This window comes from Vipera ursinii (genome assembly GCF_947247035.1).
Source record: "Vipera ursinii genome assembly, chromosome: Z".
Classification (NCBI taxonomy): Eukaryota; Metazoa; Chordata; class Lepidosauria; order Squamata; family Viperidae; genus Vipera; species Vipera ursinii.
In genome coordinates, this window is record NC_139517.1 from 17,432,358 (window position 1) to 17,451,641 (window position 19,284).

At 43.6% G+C, this 19,284-nt stretch overlaps 1 protein-coding gene across 11 annotated transcripts in view; it reads left to right on the forward strand.

The window, feature by feature from the left end:
• The window catches only part of PPP6R1 (protein phosphatase 6 regulatory subunit 1), a 62,854-nt gene that overhangs the window by 25,146 nt on the left and 18,424 nt on the right, over positions 1–19,284 (forward strand). For all 11 annotated transcript variants that reach the window (XR_014494121.1, XR_014494122.1, XR_014494123.1 and 8 more), the window contains 11 exons: positions 1,178–1,290; positions 4,857–4,970; positions 5,833–5,998; positions 6,590–6,742; positions 10,460–10,603; positions 11,326–11,390; positions 11,886–12,001; positions 13,381–13,466; positions 14,084–14,173; positions 15,179–15,273; positions 18,767–18,824. Coding sequence is in view for 7 of the 11 variants with exons in the window: in XM_083376555.1 (XP_083232681.1) it covers positions 1,178–1,290; positions 4,857–4,970; positions 5,833–5,998; positions 6,590–6,742; positions 10,460–10,603; positions 11,326–11,390; positions 11,886–12,001; positions 13,381–13,466; positions 14,084–14,173; positions 15,179–15,273; positions 18,767–18,824 (1,200 nt within the window). In the remaining 4 variants the exon portion in view is untranslated. The remainder of the gene's footprint in view (positions 1–1,177; positions 1,291–4,856; positions 4,971–5,832; positions 5,999–6,589; positions 6,743–10,459; positions 10,604–11,325; positions 11,391–11,885; positions 12,002–13,380; positions 13,467–14,083; positions 14,174–15,178; positions 15,274–18,766; positions 18,825–19,284) is intronic.

Consider the following 19,284-nt stretch of genomic DNA (forward strand, 5'->3'; position numbering starts at 1 on the left):
GGTACATGACCATCCTAGAAAAGTGGTAGCGGGGGAGGGGAATGAGCTGAACCGGTGGCAGCACCACACAAGCCTGAGCAAGAAATGGCTGGAGCTGCAGGGCTGTCAGGGCTTAGCAAAAGCATCAGGATCAGCGCTTCTTTGGGGCTGTCAGGGCTCAGCGGAAGCGCCAGGATCAGCGCCAGGCTCCAGCTGGAGCTCAGCGCTGATCCTGGCACTTCTGTTGAGCCCAGAAGAAGTGCCGGTCAACTGGAATGTATGGTCACAGTGTCCCAGGATCATGTGAAGTGACCAAAACCTGCTGCAACCACCCAGCAGCAGGGAGAATAAAAACCAAACACCCACCCCACCCCACCTCCGCTGCCAATCCTCAACAGAAATGCTGACAACTATGAAAACCTCAGACAGGAGGAAGAGCGCTGCCGGGCGGGCAGGCAGGTGTCTTGCTCGGCTGTGGCTTGGGGAGCACTTTTTTCAGTGCCATTGTAACTTTGAACAGTCACTAAGCAGACTGTTGTAAGTCAAGGACTACCTGTACTTCATCACTTTTTTCCTTTTTTTTTTTTTTTGGTCATCACATTTTTGACACCTTGCTAGGCGACTGGTGGTACTTGGATGTTGCCATATCCTAAAAGTGGTACAATGGGTGAAAAGGTTGAAAAGCCCAGGTCTAGTCCAACCCCCTGCTCAGGCAGGAAATCCTATACCATTTCAGACAAATGGCTGTCCAGTCTCTTCTTAAAAACGTCCAGTGTTGGAGCATTCACCACTTCTGGAGGCAGGTTGTTCCACTGGTTAATTGTTCTAACTGTCAGGAAGTTTCTCCTTAGTTCTAGGTTGCTTCTCTCCTTGATTAGTTTCCATCCATTGCTTCTTGTCCTGCCTTCAGGTGCTTTGGAGAATAGCTTGACTCCCTCTTTGTGGCAACCCCTGAGATATTGGAACACTGCTATCATGTCCCCCCTCGTCCTTCTCTTCATTAAACTAGAGTCTAGTTTTCCATCAACCATTCCTTATATGTTTTAGCCTCCAGTCCCCTGATCCTCTTTGTTGCTCTTCTTTGCCTTCTTTCTAGATGTTTCTTTTTTTACATCTGGGCGACGAAAACTGGATGCAGTATTCCATTATGCTTTTATCTTTATAAAGCTTCTTTTTTTTTCTCGTTCCCTTTTCCCAGCAACATTCCAATGCTTCGCAATCTTTATGTGACATTATCCGGCTGAGCCGTGAACAGATGATCCAAATCCAGGATAGTCCTGAGCCGGACCAGTTACTGTCCACGCTTGAGAAGTGAGTGCTAAGCACCGGCAGCAGGGAACAAAAGAGGCACCATTGCCCTTAGGTTAGAAATAAGCGTCACTCTCTAACGCTGAAATGAATTTGAAAGAGGAAATGCCTGTTTTATCAAAAATCCACCTCATTTTTTTTTAATATGACTGCTGTCTATATACTACTAAGCTCTTGTGGTCGTGACCTTTGATTGGGCGAAACGGTGCGTCGTAGGGCAACGGTTTTTGAGCCAGGATACCTTGAATAGGCTAATGTGCAGAGTATGTCCAAAATGTCCAGAAGCCTTGGTGGAGCAATGGGCTAATGCCTCCTTAAGTAACACCAGCTGCCTGCAATTAGTGCAGGTTCGAGTCCCACCAGGCTCAAGGTTGACTCAGCCTTCCATCCTTCCAAGGTAGGTAAAATGAGGACCCAGATTGTTGGGGGCAATAAGCTGACTTTGTAATAATGCCGCTTGGGTGGGGGGGCGAAAACCCTAATAAGCAGGCATATACATAGAATGAAGGCTATTGCTAAGCACATTGATTTGTGCTTCTTAGATTGTAAGCCGCCCTGAGTCTTCGGAGAAGGGCGGGATATAAATGGGATTAAAAAAAATAAATCCTGGAGCCCTGGCTCCCGAGGGAATGTAATTTGGGAAAGTTGTGGCTGTTTCGATGCTGCTGTACTACTACTACTACTACTACTACTACTACTACTACTACTACTACTGAAGTCATATGATCTTCATTTTTAACTTTCTCACAATCCCTTGCTTCTTCCCCCACCCAGCAGCGGTCACTTACTTACCTGCCTGCCTGCTGGGAGGGGAAGGGAAGGGAAGATTTCCCATGCTCCCTGCCAGATTCCCTGGAAAAAAAACTTAATGGAGGAGCAGGCAGGAAGTCAGAAGTTGCTCCTGCTCCCACTTCTTTTTTTCCCCCCTTGATCCTTGATCGTTCTGTTTCTCTGTTTAGGTAATTATTAAGGAAATCTCTCTGAAATGATTACCCAACAATGCACAGGTTGCCTAGTTTCAATTGTAAGCGAAAGAGGGAACCTCTTTTCGGTGGTCTGACTCCTTTTTGAGTTTGTTTGTTTATTTATTTATTTAATTGATTTTAATATACCGCCCTATTCCCGAAGGACTCAGGGCGGTTTACAGGGCGAATTAAAACAATACAAATAAATACAATTAAAATAGAATTAAATTAAGACTAGCCCACAATTAAAACAAATTAAAGTTTAAAATTTAAAGTTAAATTAAAACCCTCTCAGTCCAGGCCAGCAAGATCAAACAACCAAGTATTCAGGTCCCGGCGAAACGAGCGAAGGTCCGGGGCAGTCCGAAGTTTCACCGGCAGTTCATTCCATAGGGCAGGCGCGCCCACAGAGAATGCCCTCCCCCTTGGAATCACCCGCCGGCATTCCCTAACCGGCGGAACCCTAAGGAGGCCCTCCCTGTGGGAGCGCACAGGACGATGGGAGGCTGATGCTGGCAGCAGGTGCTCCCTGAGATAATCTGGACCCATGCCATTTAGGGCTTTATAGGTCATCACCAGCACCTTGAAACTCACCCGGAGGGGAACTGGAAGCCAATGCAGCTCGCGGAGAAGAGGTGTTACATGAGAGTATCGGAAAACTCCCATTACTACTCGTGCGGCTGCATTCTGCACCAGCTGAAGCCTCCGAGTAGTCCTCAAGGGCAGCCCCATGTAGAGAGCGTTGCAGTAGTCTAACCGGGAGGTCACGAGCGCATGAGTGACTGTGCGTAGGGCATCTCGGTCCAAATAGGGCCGCAACTGGCGCACCAGGTGAACCTGGGCAAAAGCCCCCCTGGTCACGGTTCAAGGCTGCAATGGGGCTGAGCAGTCAGTTTTATCTTTCACTGGGTTGCTAGGGCTTCAGTCCCCAAAGCGGACAGAGTCTACACAACTAGATTTGATTTAATTTAATGGTATTCCATTAAATATAGTTAATACGATTACCTCTCCTGTATTTAATAACTTCCCCCTTCTGTCACATTAACACTTTTAGCTTATTGGCAACTGCATGAAGGACTCTGGGAATTATACACAAGGCTTTTTTTAAAAAAAGAACAACACATGTGGTATATTCAGGCTTTGAACTAACTCAAAAGAGTTCAATACCATTGTATTTGTCAAATGAAAACTGAGTGGTGTTGCTTTACTCAGCCAGTGTCATTTCTTAATGAAATGTTCCCTGCTTTGTTTTTTTGACTCTGTGTGATGTGCCCCTCTGGTGTTCTTAAAATGCCTCCACTGGCATAAAAATTGCAACATATCTTGCTCTTATACTGACAGGCCCCAGCAGCTGGCTTCCATGTTTGGCTGTTAATATTCGAGATCTCTCCTTAAAAGTTCCTGGTTTCTTTAATGTACTTGAAAAACACTGCTCACTTCTGAGATAATGAAGCAAGCTATATAGAACAATGTCAAATGTTAATAAAGGGCAGAAATAGTCAAAATTACATGAAATAATCAGATGCAACAAATTTAATAAATACTGTGAGTTTAAAAATGGTTAATGCTAGAGAAATGGATTTTGTAGTTGGTCTGGTGGCAAAAAAAGAGAGAGAGAGAATGGTGCTAGGTCAAGCTTCAACAGGAACATGTTTTCATAATTATGACATAGCAATTTCATCACATAATACCCCGAGAAATGTCTTGAAGAAGCTTTCCCCAGCCCATTAAAGCTTGGCTTGAAATTAAACCTTCAGAGTCATTCTGCAGTTTTGGAGGACTTGTATTGCTGAATGACCCTCCAAAATTCTTTGCTTCATATCTCTCAATAAAAAAGTACCATTTGGAACATTATAGAGCAGCTAAGTACACAGCCTTTTTTTCAAGTTGAAGCTCATATATGGCTTTTTACTGGCCACATTCCAAAGAGAGAGTAAAACTAGGCTAAAGAAAGGGACAAGGCCAAGACAAAAGCTAGATTTAAAGCAACTAATTTTCACAAATTACGTTCAGTTAATTAGATCCATTCCCCTATATTTAAAAATGTCAGATTAGCAGCAAGACACAACAAAGCTTTAATTATAGGGCAGTGTTGCAAGCTTCTAGTTTGTTAGCCTTTTGAGTATGCCTGGGAGGGGGAGCACGGCGGGGGAGGAGGGGGGGGAGATGAGTGTCAGTTACCAGGAATATCATTTGACAGGATCACCGGACCTTTTTCCATTAGATTTTTCCTTTGCTTACAGTTATGCTCGAGTATAAAGGATCTGCACAGAATACTGTTTCAGAATCTTGAAGCTCAAAAGGGTTTGAAGGTCCTCCCCTTAATTGTGAAAGTTCATGTTGCTGCATAGTTCAGAGTCAGATCCAAGGATTACTAGTTGACTGCTCTCTCTTGAGCTTCCTCTATTTATTTATTTATTTTGGGGGGGAGGGGAATGAATTCCTAAGTTTAAAAAAAATCTCATTTTTGTTCCTTTTTATTCTCCCTCTTTTTATGGGGTATGCCTATGTCATTGTGGCATATCCAAAGATGAAAAATTAAATAGCCAGGTCTAAGCTCATGGGACAATTTAGTAAAAGCAATTTCCATTCCCCTGCATCCAGACAGGAGACAATTGAGCAGCTGCTAAGCAATATGCTGGATGGAGAACAGAACGAATCTGTCATAGTCAATGGGATCCAGGTCTTGCTGACCCTGCTGGAACCACGAAGACCCAGGTATGCAGCAAACGAGGACTGAGAGCAACAAAATACTTGTTACGTTCGGAGGAGCAATTAACAGAATTGTATGAAATATTTCTCAGCAAATGTATACAGTTTGTAGCAGTGTTGTATCCTGACTGTCACGTTTTTTCATTTTAAAAACTATTACTACTAATATCTGGTGATTACTATCAGCAGAAATCCTCTGACGGTACCTTGCGAAGACTGTAGTAACTGGAATAGGGCTCTACAAACAACCTTGACTTTAGAGTTAGGGCAGTGGTGCTGAACCTTTTGGAGACTGAGTGGCCAAACTGCAACCCAAATCCCACTTACGTATTGTCAGGTGCCGGGTGGTCGTGGCCCATTGACTAGGCGTGGCCCATTGGGTGGGTGTGGCCCATTGGGTGGGCGTGGCTGCGGTGGTAACGGCAGACTGGGTGGGACTAAAGTTCAATCAATTCCAACTTTGCGAGATCTTTTTTTCCCCCCGTGAGAAGTTGAAATTGATTGATTGATTGATTGAACCTTTTTCTTTTTTCTTTTTTTCTTTTTTTTGCCCACGGCGGCGGAGGCCTAAAGCAAAAAAGTTTTATAAAACCCAGCTGAAGGCCTAGGACTGGGCCGACGGTGTGCGTGCCCACAGAGAGGGCTCTGTGTGCCACCTGTGGCACCCATGCCATAGGTTCGCCACTACGGAGTTAGGGCCTTAGTTATTCCGGTATTTTCCCTTCAAGGAGACTTTCGAACAGGAGGGCAGAATAGCTCCCTTGGTGCATTTGATTTGCATCAAAGAGTTTAAATTTCCTTAGCCAGAGAGGTGGACTGGTGAGAGTGCATCCCTGTAACGTGTGCCTCCTTTGATCCTTCCTTGCAGGAGCGACTTGGGTGGCATAGGGGGCTTTTATTGCAACCTGGAGGGGCAGATGGAGATGACTGGTCCCAACTGTGAAGTGGCTTCCAGCCAGGCCAGTTTGGGCACTCTGCATGCCATCAAACAGCGTCTCAGGGAGCTTCATCGGCTGCTCCTTGATCCACCAAAGGTTAGTAGGCGTGCGTGTGTATAGGCCAGATCAGAGGACAATTGAAACAGCAGGGAAGGAAGTAGCAGTGCCAATGGCCTTTGAAGCGTTCCAGACTGTTGGTTTGCAGAACCAACATTTATGGAACCTCCAGTGCATTAACACAGAAAAGGCCTACACAGCGCAAGGGGCTGGGGAGTTTAGTTTCCTCAAGACATTTGAGAATACAGGCCTGGGAATTAGTAAATTTAGCGCTTGCCATACGAAAGGAACATTTGGCCAAGCAATGAAAAATGCTGGAAATGGATTTTGTATCTTTAAAAATAAAAATAAAAAATCCGTATATATGTTCTTAGGGTAGAGTTATTAGTTTGGAGATAGGGAGAAACGTTGAAAGTTAGCGGTGGAGCTGGAATTCTTTAAAGGTGGGGGGAGCAAGATTTTAAATTGTGCAAGGCCCCTCTGTTTTACATCTTAATTGCCCCTGCCTGTTTTTTCCAAGAGAAGAATTTTGGCCTCCTCCCCTCAAGCTTTGGAACATTAGGGATGGGGAGGGGGGGTGGCGCTAGATGTGAAATGTTGGTTTAAAAAAATAAACTTTTCTTCTAACAGAAAGAAGCCCTGCAGACTACCTGGGGGGTCCTGGACCCCCCTTTAGGAAACACTCGTCTGCATGTAGTGAAGCTGCTGGCCAGCTCATTGGGTACAAACAACGCAGCACTGCAAGATGAGATCATTGAACTTGGGGCCCTTGACACTATGTTGGTGAGTATCAATACTGCCTCTGTTTGCTGGGATTTCTCTCTGATCTGTGGGTGAAGCATTTGGCTGCCTCTTAAAAGCTACAGTGCAGTAGTATCTATCAGTAGCTTGCTACGCTCTTCCTTTGTGAGCAGGAGGCAAAAGGGAAAAGGTGTGTAACATTTTGTAGCTTAAGGGTCATGCTTGGCTTGAAAGTGACATTTCAGGACTCATACAGAAAAATGAGCCAGCTTAGAATCGGTCCCAGTACCGACGACCACTCATTCAACAACTCTTCAAAGTTAACGAAAGCAGTGAAAAATTGAGACAACTGGTTCTCAAAGTTGCAATCATTGCAACATGCTCACAGTCACGTGATTGTGGTTTAGGCACTTGGCAACTGGCACATGTTGGATGGTTGCAGCGGCCCACAATCATACGGTCCCTATTCATGACTCTCACAGCCGGCTTCAGTGGGGAGGCAGCAGGAAGTAGCAAAGAGCTTCCTTCTCAGTTTTATTTTTTGAGTAGGAATCCTGAGTCCAAGCATCTCCCTAGATTGCACCTAAGTTCTGATAGGTAGGAAGGTTGGTAGGTAGGTCTGCCTGCCTGTCTGTCTTGTCTGTCTGTGTCTGCCTGCCTGTCTTGTCTGGCTGTCTTGTCTGGCTGTCTGTCTCTATATCTACCTACCTACCTACCTACCTACCTACAGTAGTGGCCAAAATTGTGGAAGCCTTTTGGGAAAAGTGTACAGTAGAAATGCCACCTTTGGTTAAGTTTCCACCAATTTTTCTTCTAATTTCTTTATAACTGTAGCCTTGTTCACATAATAATACTATTTTACATCGCTTTCTGGGCAACCAATCAACTCTTTACACCCAACCAACTTGATAGCGATCACATAACACACTGACAAATGTCGTCCTCTCAGCTTCAATACATGACATCAATAACTGTGATCTGATTGGCTCATTGCCAAAACCAGATGACACCTTATTGGCTACAATCAGATGAGGGAAAGCAACCTGATATCAACCTAAGCGAGTTGTGCATCCTTTTTCTGGTTATTTGGCTATAACTTTTCATAGAATTCAGTACAGATAATTAAACTTCATTACATTACATTCTTGATTAAATTATTTTTCCATTGAGATATAATTCTATGGTAATACTACTACAAAAAAGTGGTGTTATTAGCCATCAAACCTCAAAAATATACTTTCCCCAAAAGGTTTCCACCATTTTGGCCACTACTCTGTCTGTCTGTCTTTTCAGGATCCTGTGGTTCCCAAATCCACAGTTTTTCAGTCTTCCTAGGTTGTACCTCAGCCTCTTTAACCTCACAAATACAATGTCTAGACACTAAGTCAGTACTCCAGCAGCATCATTTGGGCAACCAGGAGCTAAAATAAACAGTTGGATATCATCAACTTACTGTTGATACCTAAACCCATATGGCTGGATTTTTGTAATGCAATTTTTAAAAATATACAGCATCAGAAGCATTTTTTTAAAAAAAATAGTTGTAATATATACCCATCCAACAGATTATCTAATTGCTAAAATAATATTGCCTAAGACAGCAAAAGAGAGAGACAGCAAGCCAATTTGACTAATGGTTAAAGTGTTGGCCTAGGAATCAGGTTACTGTGAGTTCTAGTCCTTAGGCATGAAAAACCATCTGGGTGACTTTGGGCCAGGCACACACACACACACAGCCCACCTCGTAGGATTGTTTTTGTGGGAAAAATAGGAGGAAGAAAGAATATTGGTATGTTTGCCTCCTTGAATTGTATATGGAAAAAAATGGATTTAAAAAAACCTTTTAAAAAAGCCAAGCCAAAATATCTATCTTAAAAGGTAAAGGTAAATGTTCCCCCGCACATGCGTGCTAGTTGCTTCCGACTCAAGGGGCCGGTGCTCATCTCCGTTTCAAAGCCGAAGAGCCAGCGCTTGTCCGAGGACGTCTCCATGGTCATGTGGCCGGCATGACTAGACGCCAAAGGCACACGGAACGCTGTTACCTTCCCACCGTAGTGGTCCCTATTTATCTACTTGCATTTTTACGTGCTTTCGAACTGCTAGGTTGGCAGAAGCTGGGACGAGTAACAGGCGCTCACTCTGCTATGCGGCACTCGGGAATCGACCTGACAAACTGCCAACCTTCTGATCGACAAGCTCAGCGTCCTAACCCACTGAGCCACCGCCTCCCTATTGAACTATCTTAAGAACAACATATTAATATAAATCTCCAAAATGTATATTTGATAAGGGAAAAAAATCAAATTATGCATAGATTTGTCTATATGTTTCTGATACAGCTACATAATCAGTTATATTTCAGGAGCTGCCTCCGTTAAAACTAAGAGCATCTCTTGGAAACTGCTACATTTCTGGACCATATTGTGTACCCACGTTACAAGATAATTTAAAACTGCATCACGGCTCAATAAAAAAATACAAACCACGGAATACATACACCTACCATGTTTTCCCAAAAATAAGACCTACCCCATTAATAAGCCCTAGCTTGATTTTTTGGGGTTGGGCCTAATATAAGCCCTACCCCCAAAGTAAGCCCTGGTTTTGGGGTGAGGTGCATGCCTAAAAATCAAGTTGGGGGAGGTGGAGCTGTCCCACCCGCCCCGTATCCGCTTAACCGTTGTAGCCAGGCCTCCCATGAATTGACCTATAACATTGGCCACTTCTGCAGCCCATGAATCGACACCTAACATTGGCCACTACTTCTGCGGCCTTCAGGAAATGCCTCTGCAGCTGAGAATGGCGCTCTGGATTGATGCACACAGCGCCCCCTGGCCTGCATTTCACCCTCAGAGGCCTTCCAGAAAGGCCTCTGAAGCCAAGAACCGAGCTATCCAGAGCTCCATTCCCACTTGCAGAGGCATTTCCTGAAGGCCTCTGACAGCAAAATGGAGGCTGGGGGCGACGCGTGTGAGCGGCGATGAGTGGCAGCAGAAGAAGTGGGCCAGCTAGGCAGGGCTGTCAGTGCCGTTGCTACGAGGTGAGACTGTGGAAAAGTCACCCCCTCAAAAAACAAGACCTGGTGCCTCTCTTGGAGGCAAAAACACAAAAAAACACCCGGTCTTATTTTCTGGGAAACACAGTATTGCCACTGCTCCGTGCTATTAAGTTTAAGTTAAGTTTATTCGATTTTTATACCGCCCTTCTCCCGAAGGACTCAGGGCGGTGTACAGGGCAATAAATATAAAAGCGAAATACAAAAGTTAAAAGACAAATATTATGCCCGAATATAAAACAATAATTAAAAGCCATATTAAAACCCCAACCCTAACCCATCAAACCAGGTCAGATTGATCGAATAAATAAGTTTTTAGATCACGCCGGAAGGAGCGAAGGTCAGGGCCCATCCAGAGCTCAACTGGCAAGCGGTTCCACAGAGCCGGGGCGCCCACAGAGAAGGCCCTCCTCCTGGGGGCCACCAGTCGACATTCTTTGATCGGAGGCACCCTGAGGAGGCCCTCTCTGTGGGAGCGCACTGGACGGAGGGAAGTTGACGCCGGCCGCAGGTGTTGCCGTAGGTAATCCGGACCCATGCCATGTAGGGCTTTGTAGGTCATTACCAACACCTTGAATCTCACCCGGAGGACAACCGGCAGTCAATGCAGCTGAGGGAAAATCTGGTGCTACAGTCATTGGGAGTATTGGTTGAAAGGCATAAGTAAAGGCCCGCTATTCTATTCTTTTGTCTCTCGCTGTCAGAACCTCTACTTCAAGTACACCTACAACAACTTCTTGCACGCCCAGGTGGAGGCCTGCCTTAGCAACATTTTCAGCCCCCTTGTTGGAGACGAAACGATAGAGAACCACTCGGAGCCCCGCCCAGAAAGTCCAGTCATCCAACATGTAAGTTACGTAGGGTTGTCTGTGGGGGGTCAACAACCTCCTTTTGTCATTGACGAGAGAAGCAGCACTCTCGCTTTGATCCTGAATCCCGATGTTGGGAAATTGAAAGGAGATTAAACTGAAGGTCAGGATTATTTCAGAGACTCTGAAAAGGAACCACATACTGTAAGTACAAAGGGGAGTGAGACAACTTTGAAATAACAAGAGGAAGAGGAGGGGGGTTGTGGTGTCCTTGGTGCTCTCTGAGCTTGGTTGTTGTTGTTGTTGTTGTTTTACAGATGTTTCATTACCCAACTAAGTAGTATCGTCAGCGATGCAAATCTCACTCCTTTCTAGCACTGATGATGTTACCTAGTTGGTAATGAAACACCTGCAAGAAAACAACCAAGCTCAGAGAGCACCCAGGACACCACAGTTCAACTCTTGAGTTACAAATATTCTTCTTCTGTTGGAGAAGTGAATGCCTGGCTTCTTAACAAGCTGGAAGAGGTATCTAAGGAAGTGGTTAACAATTGGTCTCAGGAGTCTTCCTTTTTGTCTTTGGGCAGAAGCCATCACCATCGCTCTCGGCTTAAGACTTTTGTGTTCAACTGATGAGCCTTGCAAACTTTTCAAAATAGCCATATAAAACCCCGCTAGCCTTTTAATTGAGGTGTAGGCATTGGTGCCCTTAGAATTAGCAGGTATCATCATATCAATTGTCTCATGTTTTCTCCTTGTAGTTGCTACAGAAATGTCGCTTAATCCAAAGAATTTTATCTGCCTGGGAGGAGAATGAGCAGTCTCAGTAAGTAGTTAACGGCGAAACTTTTAGTCTCCCGGTTAGATATTTCTCCTCTCTTCCTCCTCTTCCTTCAGAAAGAGTCCCAAGGGGTTCTTCCGTTATCTTGATCCTTCTTTGCTCCTTCCCTCATGCTTCAGGCCCCTGTTGCTTAAGTCTCTTCTACTCAGTGGTTTTCATGGAGGTATTTACTGGCTTCTTTTCTTTCTTCACAAAAAGAGTTTGATTTGTTCTTCTCCAGAAAGAGCTGAGCTGCACTTTCCAGCATCTTTCAAATTGGCCCTGTTGGCTGGAGTTGCTGGGCGTTGGAAGGATTATCTGGAGATCCTTTTCTTTTCCCTGCATGCAGACCAATCGGAATAGCTTCGACTTACGAGCTCCGTAGAAGCACTCAAGTCTCCTTCCCTCTTGTCGTTTGTTTAATTTCTTCTTTTTCAAACTGTGTGCAAGTCGTAGCCCCAGCCACCCCCAGCCTCCATTCTCTCTTGTCATCTCCTACAGATTGGACGGGGGAAGACGCAAGGGCTACATGGGGCACCTCACCCGGATTGCCAATGCCTTAGCTCAAGGTTCTGAGAAGTGGCCTCATTCAAATCTCATCAAGCAGCTCTTGCAAGGTAATGCGAGGGGCAGCTTCAGGGAGTGAAGGTTATGTATGTCTCTCGTTCAGGATTGGCTAAAGCCAGGGGTAGGCAACCTTGGCTCTTTTAATGACTCGTGGACTTCAACTCCCAGAATTCCTGAGCCAGCATGGCTCAGCATGGAAACCTTTCCCTTCCCCTCAGCGTGGCTGGCTCAGGAATTCTGGGAGTTGAAGTCCACGAGTCATAAAAGAGGCCAAGGTTGCCTACCCCTGGGCTAAAGTATCTTTTTAGCTGCTGAAACTAGCCGTTTTTTGGAAACTGTATAGGGGTTTGTTTCCTGTCTTTTAGGAGACGGAAAATATGGGTTGCCATTGAAGATTTGAGGTGTGTCGGGCAGGGAAATAAGATCTACTGCTAAAAGAGGATATTTTCAGCTAAGGTAGAGACACGAATAGGCCAAAATAGGGTTAATATCCTGTGCTCTGTGGTTTTACATCTTGAAAGGCTAGTTTAAATTACTGAATGCATGCAATTCTGCAAATGTTCTGTGTGTTTATAAATGCGCAGTTTTAAAGTTGGGAAAATAGCTTGTAATCTTGTTAGACATTGAGAAAGAGGATTTGACCAAAAAATTTAGAGGGGAGATATGCATCAGTTAACCCAAATAAATTTTCCTGAACTTTATAGGAAGGACTGCAACTCCAGAATCCTCCAATAGTGGGCTAAATTAATGGTTACTTTTCATACTTACACTTGCTATGAACTTGCAAATTGCCACACAATTATTTACTAAATGTGGCTAGAGTTAGGACCTAAATGCTTCTTGGTAGCCAAAAACAAAAACAAAAAAACAACCCACCTTACACAATGTAACCGGAACAGCTGCTAACCACAGGTGGCTGCCTTCACACAAAGATGACTTGTTGATTTGGGCTTCTGCATGAACTAAGGCACAAAAGGTTTTGCCAACAAACCAAAATGTCATAATTTTATGGAAGAACCTGTCTGTGTTCTTCAAACAAGGAAAAGGTTACCTCCTTGATTTCTTTGAGGCTGTCTGGCTCCTAATTACTATGGGCTACTATTTTTTCTGACACCTGAATTCTGTTGCATCCTGTGGACTAGCTCAGGTGTTCCCAACTACTGGGCTGTGGTCCACTACTGGGCCGTGAGCCATTTGGAACTGGATCGCAGAAGCAGTAGGCATGCATGTGCACTCCATTTGTGAGTTTGCGTGCTTGTTGGCCACTCACATGGAAACACACAACACACACACACACACACACACACACACACACACACACACCAGGCAGCTCCCAGAGACAGAAAGGTTGGGCAACTAGCTCATTCTTCAGTGTATTTGCCTTCTTCCATCCCCCAGCTATAGGCTACTTACATTTTCTGATTTTCAGAGATGCCTGAAGAAGACCAAGAACAGTGGGAAAAATTTGTCTCGGGACCTTTATCAGAAACCAATAAGAAGAACACTGTGGATCTAGTTAGTTTTTTTTTCTTTTTCTTTTTTATACTTATTATAGTGTTGTAGACTTGGTCCTATATAAAATCTCTGGCAGAGTTGTGGAAACCATTCCACCAGAGATTGATATCTATCTTCTCTTAATTGAGGGAAGCACTTCCTAGTAATTTCACACTCTCCATGCTTCATGTCTAAACTTCAATCACATCGCCAATTTTAGAAATGGATTTCTCCAGATGGCTCAGCTTGGCTAGTGACCTGGGGAATTTACAGGTGAACGCTATATTGCTATTTCTAAGAATGCATCACATTTCCTATATAGCCAGAGGATCAGTAATTTTAAGTCAGCTGCAGCTACCCACTTCAGCCCTGGGTTCCTGGCCTCTTTGTCATACTGTCCCTTTCAAAGTAGCCCATAATGATTGCAAAGCTAGAACCCCCGTGTCAAAGACACAGCAAACCCGGGGTGGGGAAGCCCTGTTTAGGAAACAGGAGCTCGTTCAGCTAATCTGAGTCTCTGCTGAAAATTCAAGATGTACAGAATTTGAGCCTCTGGGCAAATAATCTTCGCTGTATATTCACTATGGCTACGCTTTCAGAAGGAACCCTGTAACTTAACGATTTTTTGTCGTCTTCAGGTCAACCTGCACAATCTCCACTCCTCAAGCGACGATGATGAGAACGACCTCAAGGAGTTCAGCTTCCCTCAGGAAGCTGTCCTACAGCAGGCAAGTGGCCTTGTCCATTCCTATTGGGAGGCATTTGTACTCCGTAGCCCTTATCATCTGCCTGCCACGTGCTTGTTTATTTAAGAGCCAAGGGCAATATTTTTAGCTCTGTGGGCTTTGTGCCTAAAAACATATTGCTTGCTCCAAAAGTCCTTTTAGTCACTTCCCACTCCCTCTTTCTCTTCCTCTACAGACATGTGCTGCAATTAAGTAAATAATCCACACATCAAAAAACACCTCACCTTTAATCTGAGAGTTCACGACTCCTTGAGGGGGGGTGTCTAGATTCTATATTTTAGTATGTCCCTTTCTGGCTGGTGGCCATGCAGAAACCTTGATTCCTCCGACAAATAGCCTCTCCTCTTTCAGAGGAATGTTCCATCTGCGTTACGAAAGTAGAATGCTTACATAAGCAGCAGGGCCCACCTTGGGAGACAGCAATATCCGCGGAGCGTTTCTGGGAAAGATATTTATCCTGCTCTCCACCTTTCTCAGCATAATCACCACCTCTATTTGGAGGCAGTGGATATAGAACCTTGGTATTCTTTTCTTTAAGGTAGTCATTGTATATGGTCAGATTCTGGGCATGTAGGAAATCATAGTAACAAGCCATACAATAAAATATTATAAAGCCAACTCCCAAATAAAATGCCACCCACCCACCCCAATATAAAACCATACAGAAGGAAGAAGAGCCAGCAGTAGCCCAGTCATTATGTTTCATTTTTATTTTTATTACGTCTTGTGCTCAGGATTGGATTGATGCTACTTGGAATGAATCCAAGCCAGGTCTTATCTGTTAAGATCTATTGGAAAGCACATAGATTTATTCAGACAAAAGAATTTCCGTGCGTTCCTAGATGCATCCGATCTAATTAATCATCTGTTTTGACTTGCAACTGGCGATATAAATTTAGTTAATAAATAAAACTCTCACTCCACCATCCCCTTTTGAGCTATTTATCATTCATGCTTGTTTTCCTATTATTACTTTTTTCCCCATAGGCTTTCGTAGGTTATCAAATGCAACAGATGACTTCATTTATTGACCACTTTGGTTTTCATGACGAAGAATTTGGCGAGCAAGAAGAGAATGTCAAGTTAGTGATGTGTTCACATTCCCCCTTGCCTTTCTCCATGTCCTGTTTCTAGGCCTCTTTTAATGTGCTCTTTGGTGGCTGAAAATTGCCTTGCCTCCTGTGAGGACAATAGCATGGCACAGCTGATTTTTGTCTGCTCTGGAAAGGAAGCATGATTTTAAGCAGGATCCAGAAGCAAGACTAAGCGTTTCTAAAGCCCCACCTATTAAATTATGTTCCTTTGGTCTGTGTATGCAAAGGGACATCTGCCTTTCACTGGACTTAATCTCTGCTGATTATAGTTTCCTATAATTCAGTTGTAAATTCATTAATGAGAATTAGATTATGCACTGAATACATTTCAGGAGCGTTTGATTTGCATGTGCTTGTGCCTAGCAGTTTGTCATGGAGTTACAAAGATGCATAGTCTTGCAACTTGCAGATTTGGTTATTGGTCCCAGTAAAATATAACACATCAGAGATGTTAGATCAGCAATCCTCATCTGGATCATCCTTACATTTTGAGCTATAACTGGATCCCCAGCCTTTTTGGACTTGTGAATTCGATTTTCAGGAAATGTTAGGGACACTGCAAGAATGCAACTTGTCATCCCATTCCCAAAATAGTTACTGGGGGGCATAATTACTTAGAAAATACGGATTTAAGTTATGGAATCAGTTTGTGACCCAGAGGCATTCATGGAGCTAGTGAAGACTCACAACTGGCACTTTGCTTTGCAACATTTTTGTCATGAAATGAATTCTTTAAAATTCCTTTTAAAAGCCTGACGGAGCAAAGAGCTTGTTTTATGTCAAAGAAGGTGCCTTTCTTGGGACCTGTATCCCAACTGGCATGCTAGGGACCATAGAGCCTATAATTTCATTTTAGTTAAGGATAGTTTTTTTAAAAAAAAAAAAAAGGTAAAGGAGAGTTCCTGCATATTTTACTACGCTAGTTTTTACTCTGCTAGTCGCCGGCTCATCTCCATTTCGAGGCCATTGAGCCAGCCAGCACTGTCCTCAGTCATGTGGCCTCGGCATGGTGTCACAGAATATTGTTAACCTTCCTTCCGAAGTGGTAGCTGTCGATCACATTTGCATGCTTTCAAACTGGTAGGTTGGCAGGAGCTGAGGTGAGGACAGGAGCTCAACCTGTCCCAGGGCTCCTGGATCTCAAACCTGGGCTGCCGACTTTTCAACCACCCGCTTGAGCCACCCTGCCGCCCTAAGGATGATAGTAGTCAGATTAAAAAAAATAGCTGGGAAAACCTTATCTGGCTAGGTGTTCATTCCATCTCATTGAGACCTAATGAGCTAGTATTTGCTTGGCTTCTTTGGAGAACGCGAGAGGATTAGACGTGTGGTGATGCTTCCATCTTTGCCTTTGCACAGCCAGGACTCCACTTCGTGAAATCTTTTGTGTTTCTGGACCTCTCGGGAAAGAGGGAACGTTTTGGGTTTTTTTTTAAACTTACGTTTTATAAGAACATTAAAAAATGAGCTTTATTTGATCAGATCAAAGACTCTCCTCGTCCATCAACCTGTGGATAATTGCTCTGAGAAAGTCCACAAGCAGAGTGGTTTCCTTTCAAATTTTGGAAGCCGGAATGATTTGATACTTGGAAATTGGATTTTTATTGAATTAAAAGCTCCCATCCCAGAGGCGCTCTGGCTTCTAGCTTGCTCTGCTCAGCTTGCCAAATGACAGAGCCTTGCCTGAAAGAAAAAGACAAAAGAAAAAAGGGGGGGTGTCTTAATTTTTCAAGTCACGTTAGCCACTAAAGATTTGATGTTCTTAGTCAAGACTGTCCAGTCGTTCCTATTTTGCCAGTCTTGTTTTGTTGTGGCAGTTGCAGCATGACGTTTGACCTGGGTGACCTAATGATTGAAAGAGGGGGAGCTGGAGACCTTATTGGCAGGCACCTCATTCCATGCCCAGGCGGGTTGCTTTTTTTTCTCTCCCTTTCTCCAAGTCTGCTGACCCTCATGTGTCTGCCTCTCTTTCTTTCTCTCCTTTCTCTTTTTCTGCCTATGTGGCCCACAGCGCTCACTTCCAACGGTTGAAAAGGTAAATGCTAATGCGCTGCTCTTCTTTTTAAAAAAAATAAAATAAAATACAAAGATGAGGCCAACAGCACACATATCTCCTTTCCATCTCTCCATACGTGCACCCCTTTCAAATAAATACAAAGATTTCATCTAGGGAAATGTGCGTAGGTGAAAGCTCAGAGGTATTTTACCCAGGTCCCATTCTCAGCCCAGTCTTTGCATTATCTTAAAATGGGGCTTTGCTGTCTGCTTCTGGAGAATTAAAATTAATCGGGACTGATCTGACGCTATAGCAATGGTTGGCGGGTGACCTGGAAAGCTGGTTCAAATGCTTGTCAGACAAGACAGAACACGGTTTGGGCTCTTCAGCCACTTTCTTCGGGCTTGGATACGAATCTGTTCTGTGACATCTATTGAACAACTTTCCTTTCGATGGCAGGTGGCCACACTAAGCTAACCTTGGCTTCTCTCAATAAGCTAAGCAGGGTCAGACCTGATTAAATGAGAGACCGTGAGGAAATTCCAGAATTTAGACTTAAGTTGCAAAGTAAAAAAAAAAAAGTTTCCAGAAGAATGTAATGGTAAATTATATCCATACTTCAACTCAAAGGGGACTTCATCTTTATTTTATTAAAATATTTCTTAATATAAGCAGTAGCCTTCACAAATCAATGCGCAGTTCTAAAATAAAGCTAATACAACTCTTTTATATATATATATATATATATATATATATATATATATATATATATATATATATATATATATATATGTCTAAAATAAAGAATAAAACTTGAGCTAGTGCAAGGCATTTTGGTAAACAGAGTTTGAAACACATTGCGTAGCGTTGAAAATTCCATATAGAAAAGAAAAAAAATTAAACACACACCTGTAAATGTGTGGCCCGTATAGAAAAGTTTAAATTAGTTGCAGAAAGACAGATACTATATTAACAAGAGTTTTCTGAAAAAAAAAGTTGACAGTGAAGTATTTAAGAACTAAGAACTCTGCATAGGAGGGAGAGAGTGTCTGTTGAATGATGATATTGGGAGTAGTGTTACATTTATTAAATGGCGGAAAGAATCCCCGTAGCAGTAATGTAACTAAGATGAAATCATAAAGTAAACTAAAAGCTAACCTTTCTCTATTAACTTAATTGTTTTAGTAACCTTGGACAGGATACCCTGACTCCTGTCTGCATTAAGAGATAACTACTGATTCATGTAGAATGTTTTCAACTCTTCCTAAAGTACTTTGGAAATGGAAATTTTATTAAAAGAGTTTAGGAAAAAGAAGGGGAATAAATTCCCATTTTAGCACAGCACAGTACATGCTTCCTCCTTTCACTGTTTCCCCCCCACCCAAAAAAAAAAAAACCTAGGCTTGTACTGTTCCCATCTAAGAATACAATCCTGATTTCTGGTCTTCACCATAGTTTCCTTCTTTTATTTTTTATTTATTTCAGTGCTCCTTTTGACAAAACGGCCAACATCACCTTCTCACTGAATGCAGATGATGACAGCGTAAGTGTCATTCCTTGACCCATCTCAAAAGGGTTGTTGTTGAGGCAGAAAACAGGAAGAATGAATATTAGACCTGCTTGCCACTTTGTGCTGATTGTCCTCCCTTAACGACCCTAATTTGGATTGGGATTTCCATTGCTAAACAGAAGCAGTGGCGAGGCAAAATATCGCGCCGATTGGGATTTCCATTGCTAAACGGAAGCAGTGGCGAGGCGAAATATCGCCCGGATTGGGATTTCCATTGCTAAACGGAAGCAGTGGAGAGGCGAAATATCGCCCGGATTGGGATTTCCATTGCTAAACGGAAGCAGTGGCGAGGCGAAATATCGCCCGGATTAGGATTTCCATTGCTAAACGGAAGCAGTGGTGAGGCGAAATATCGCACGGATTGGGATTTCCATTGCTAAACGGAAGCAGTGGCGAGGCGAAATATTGTGCGACTTCGCTGCTCAGCAACAAC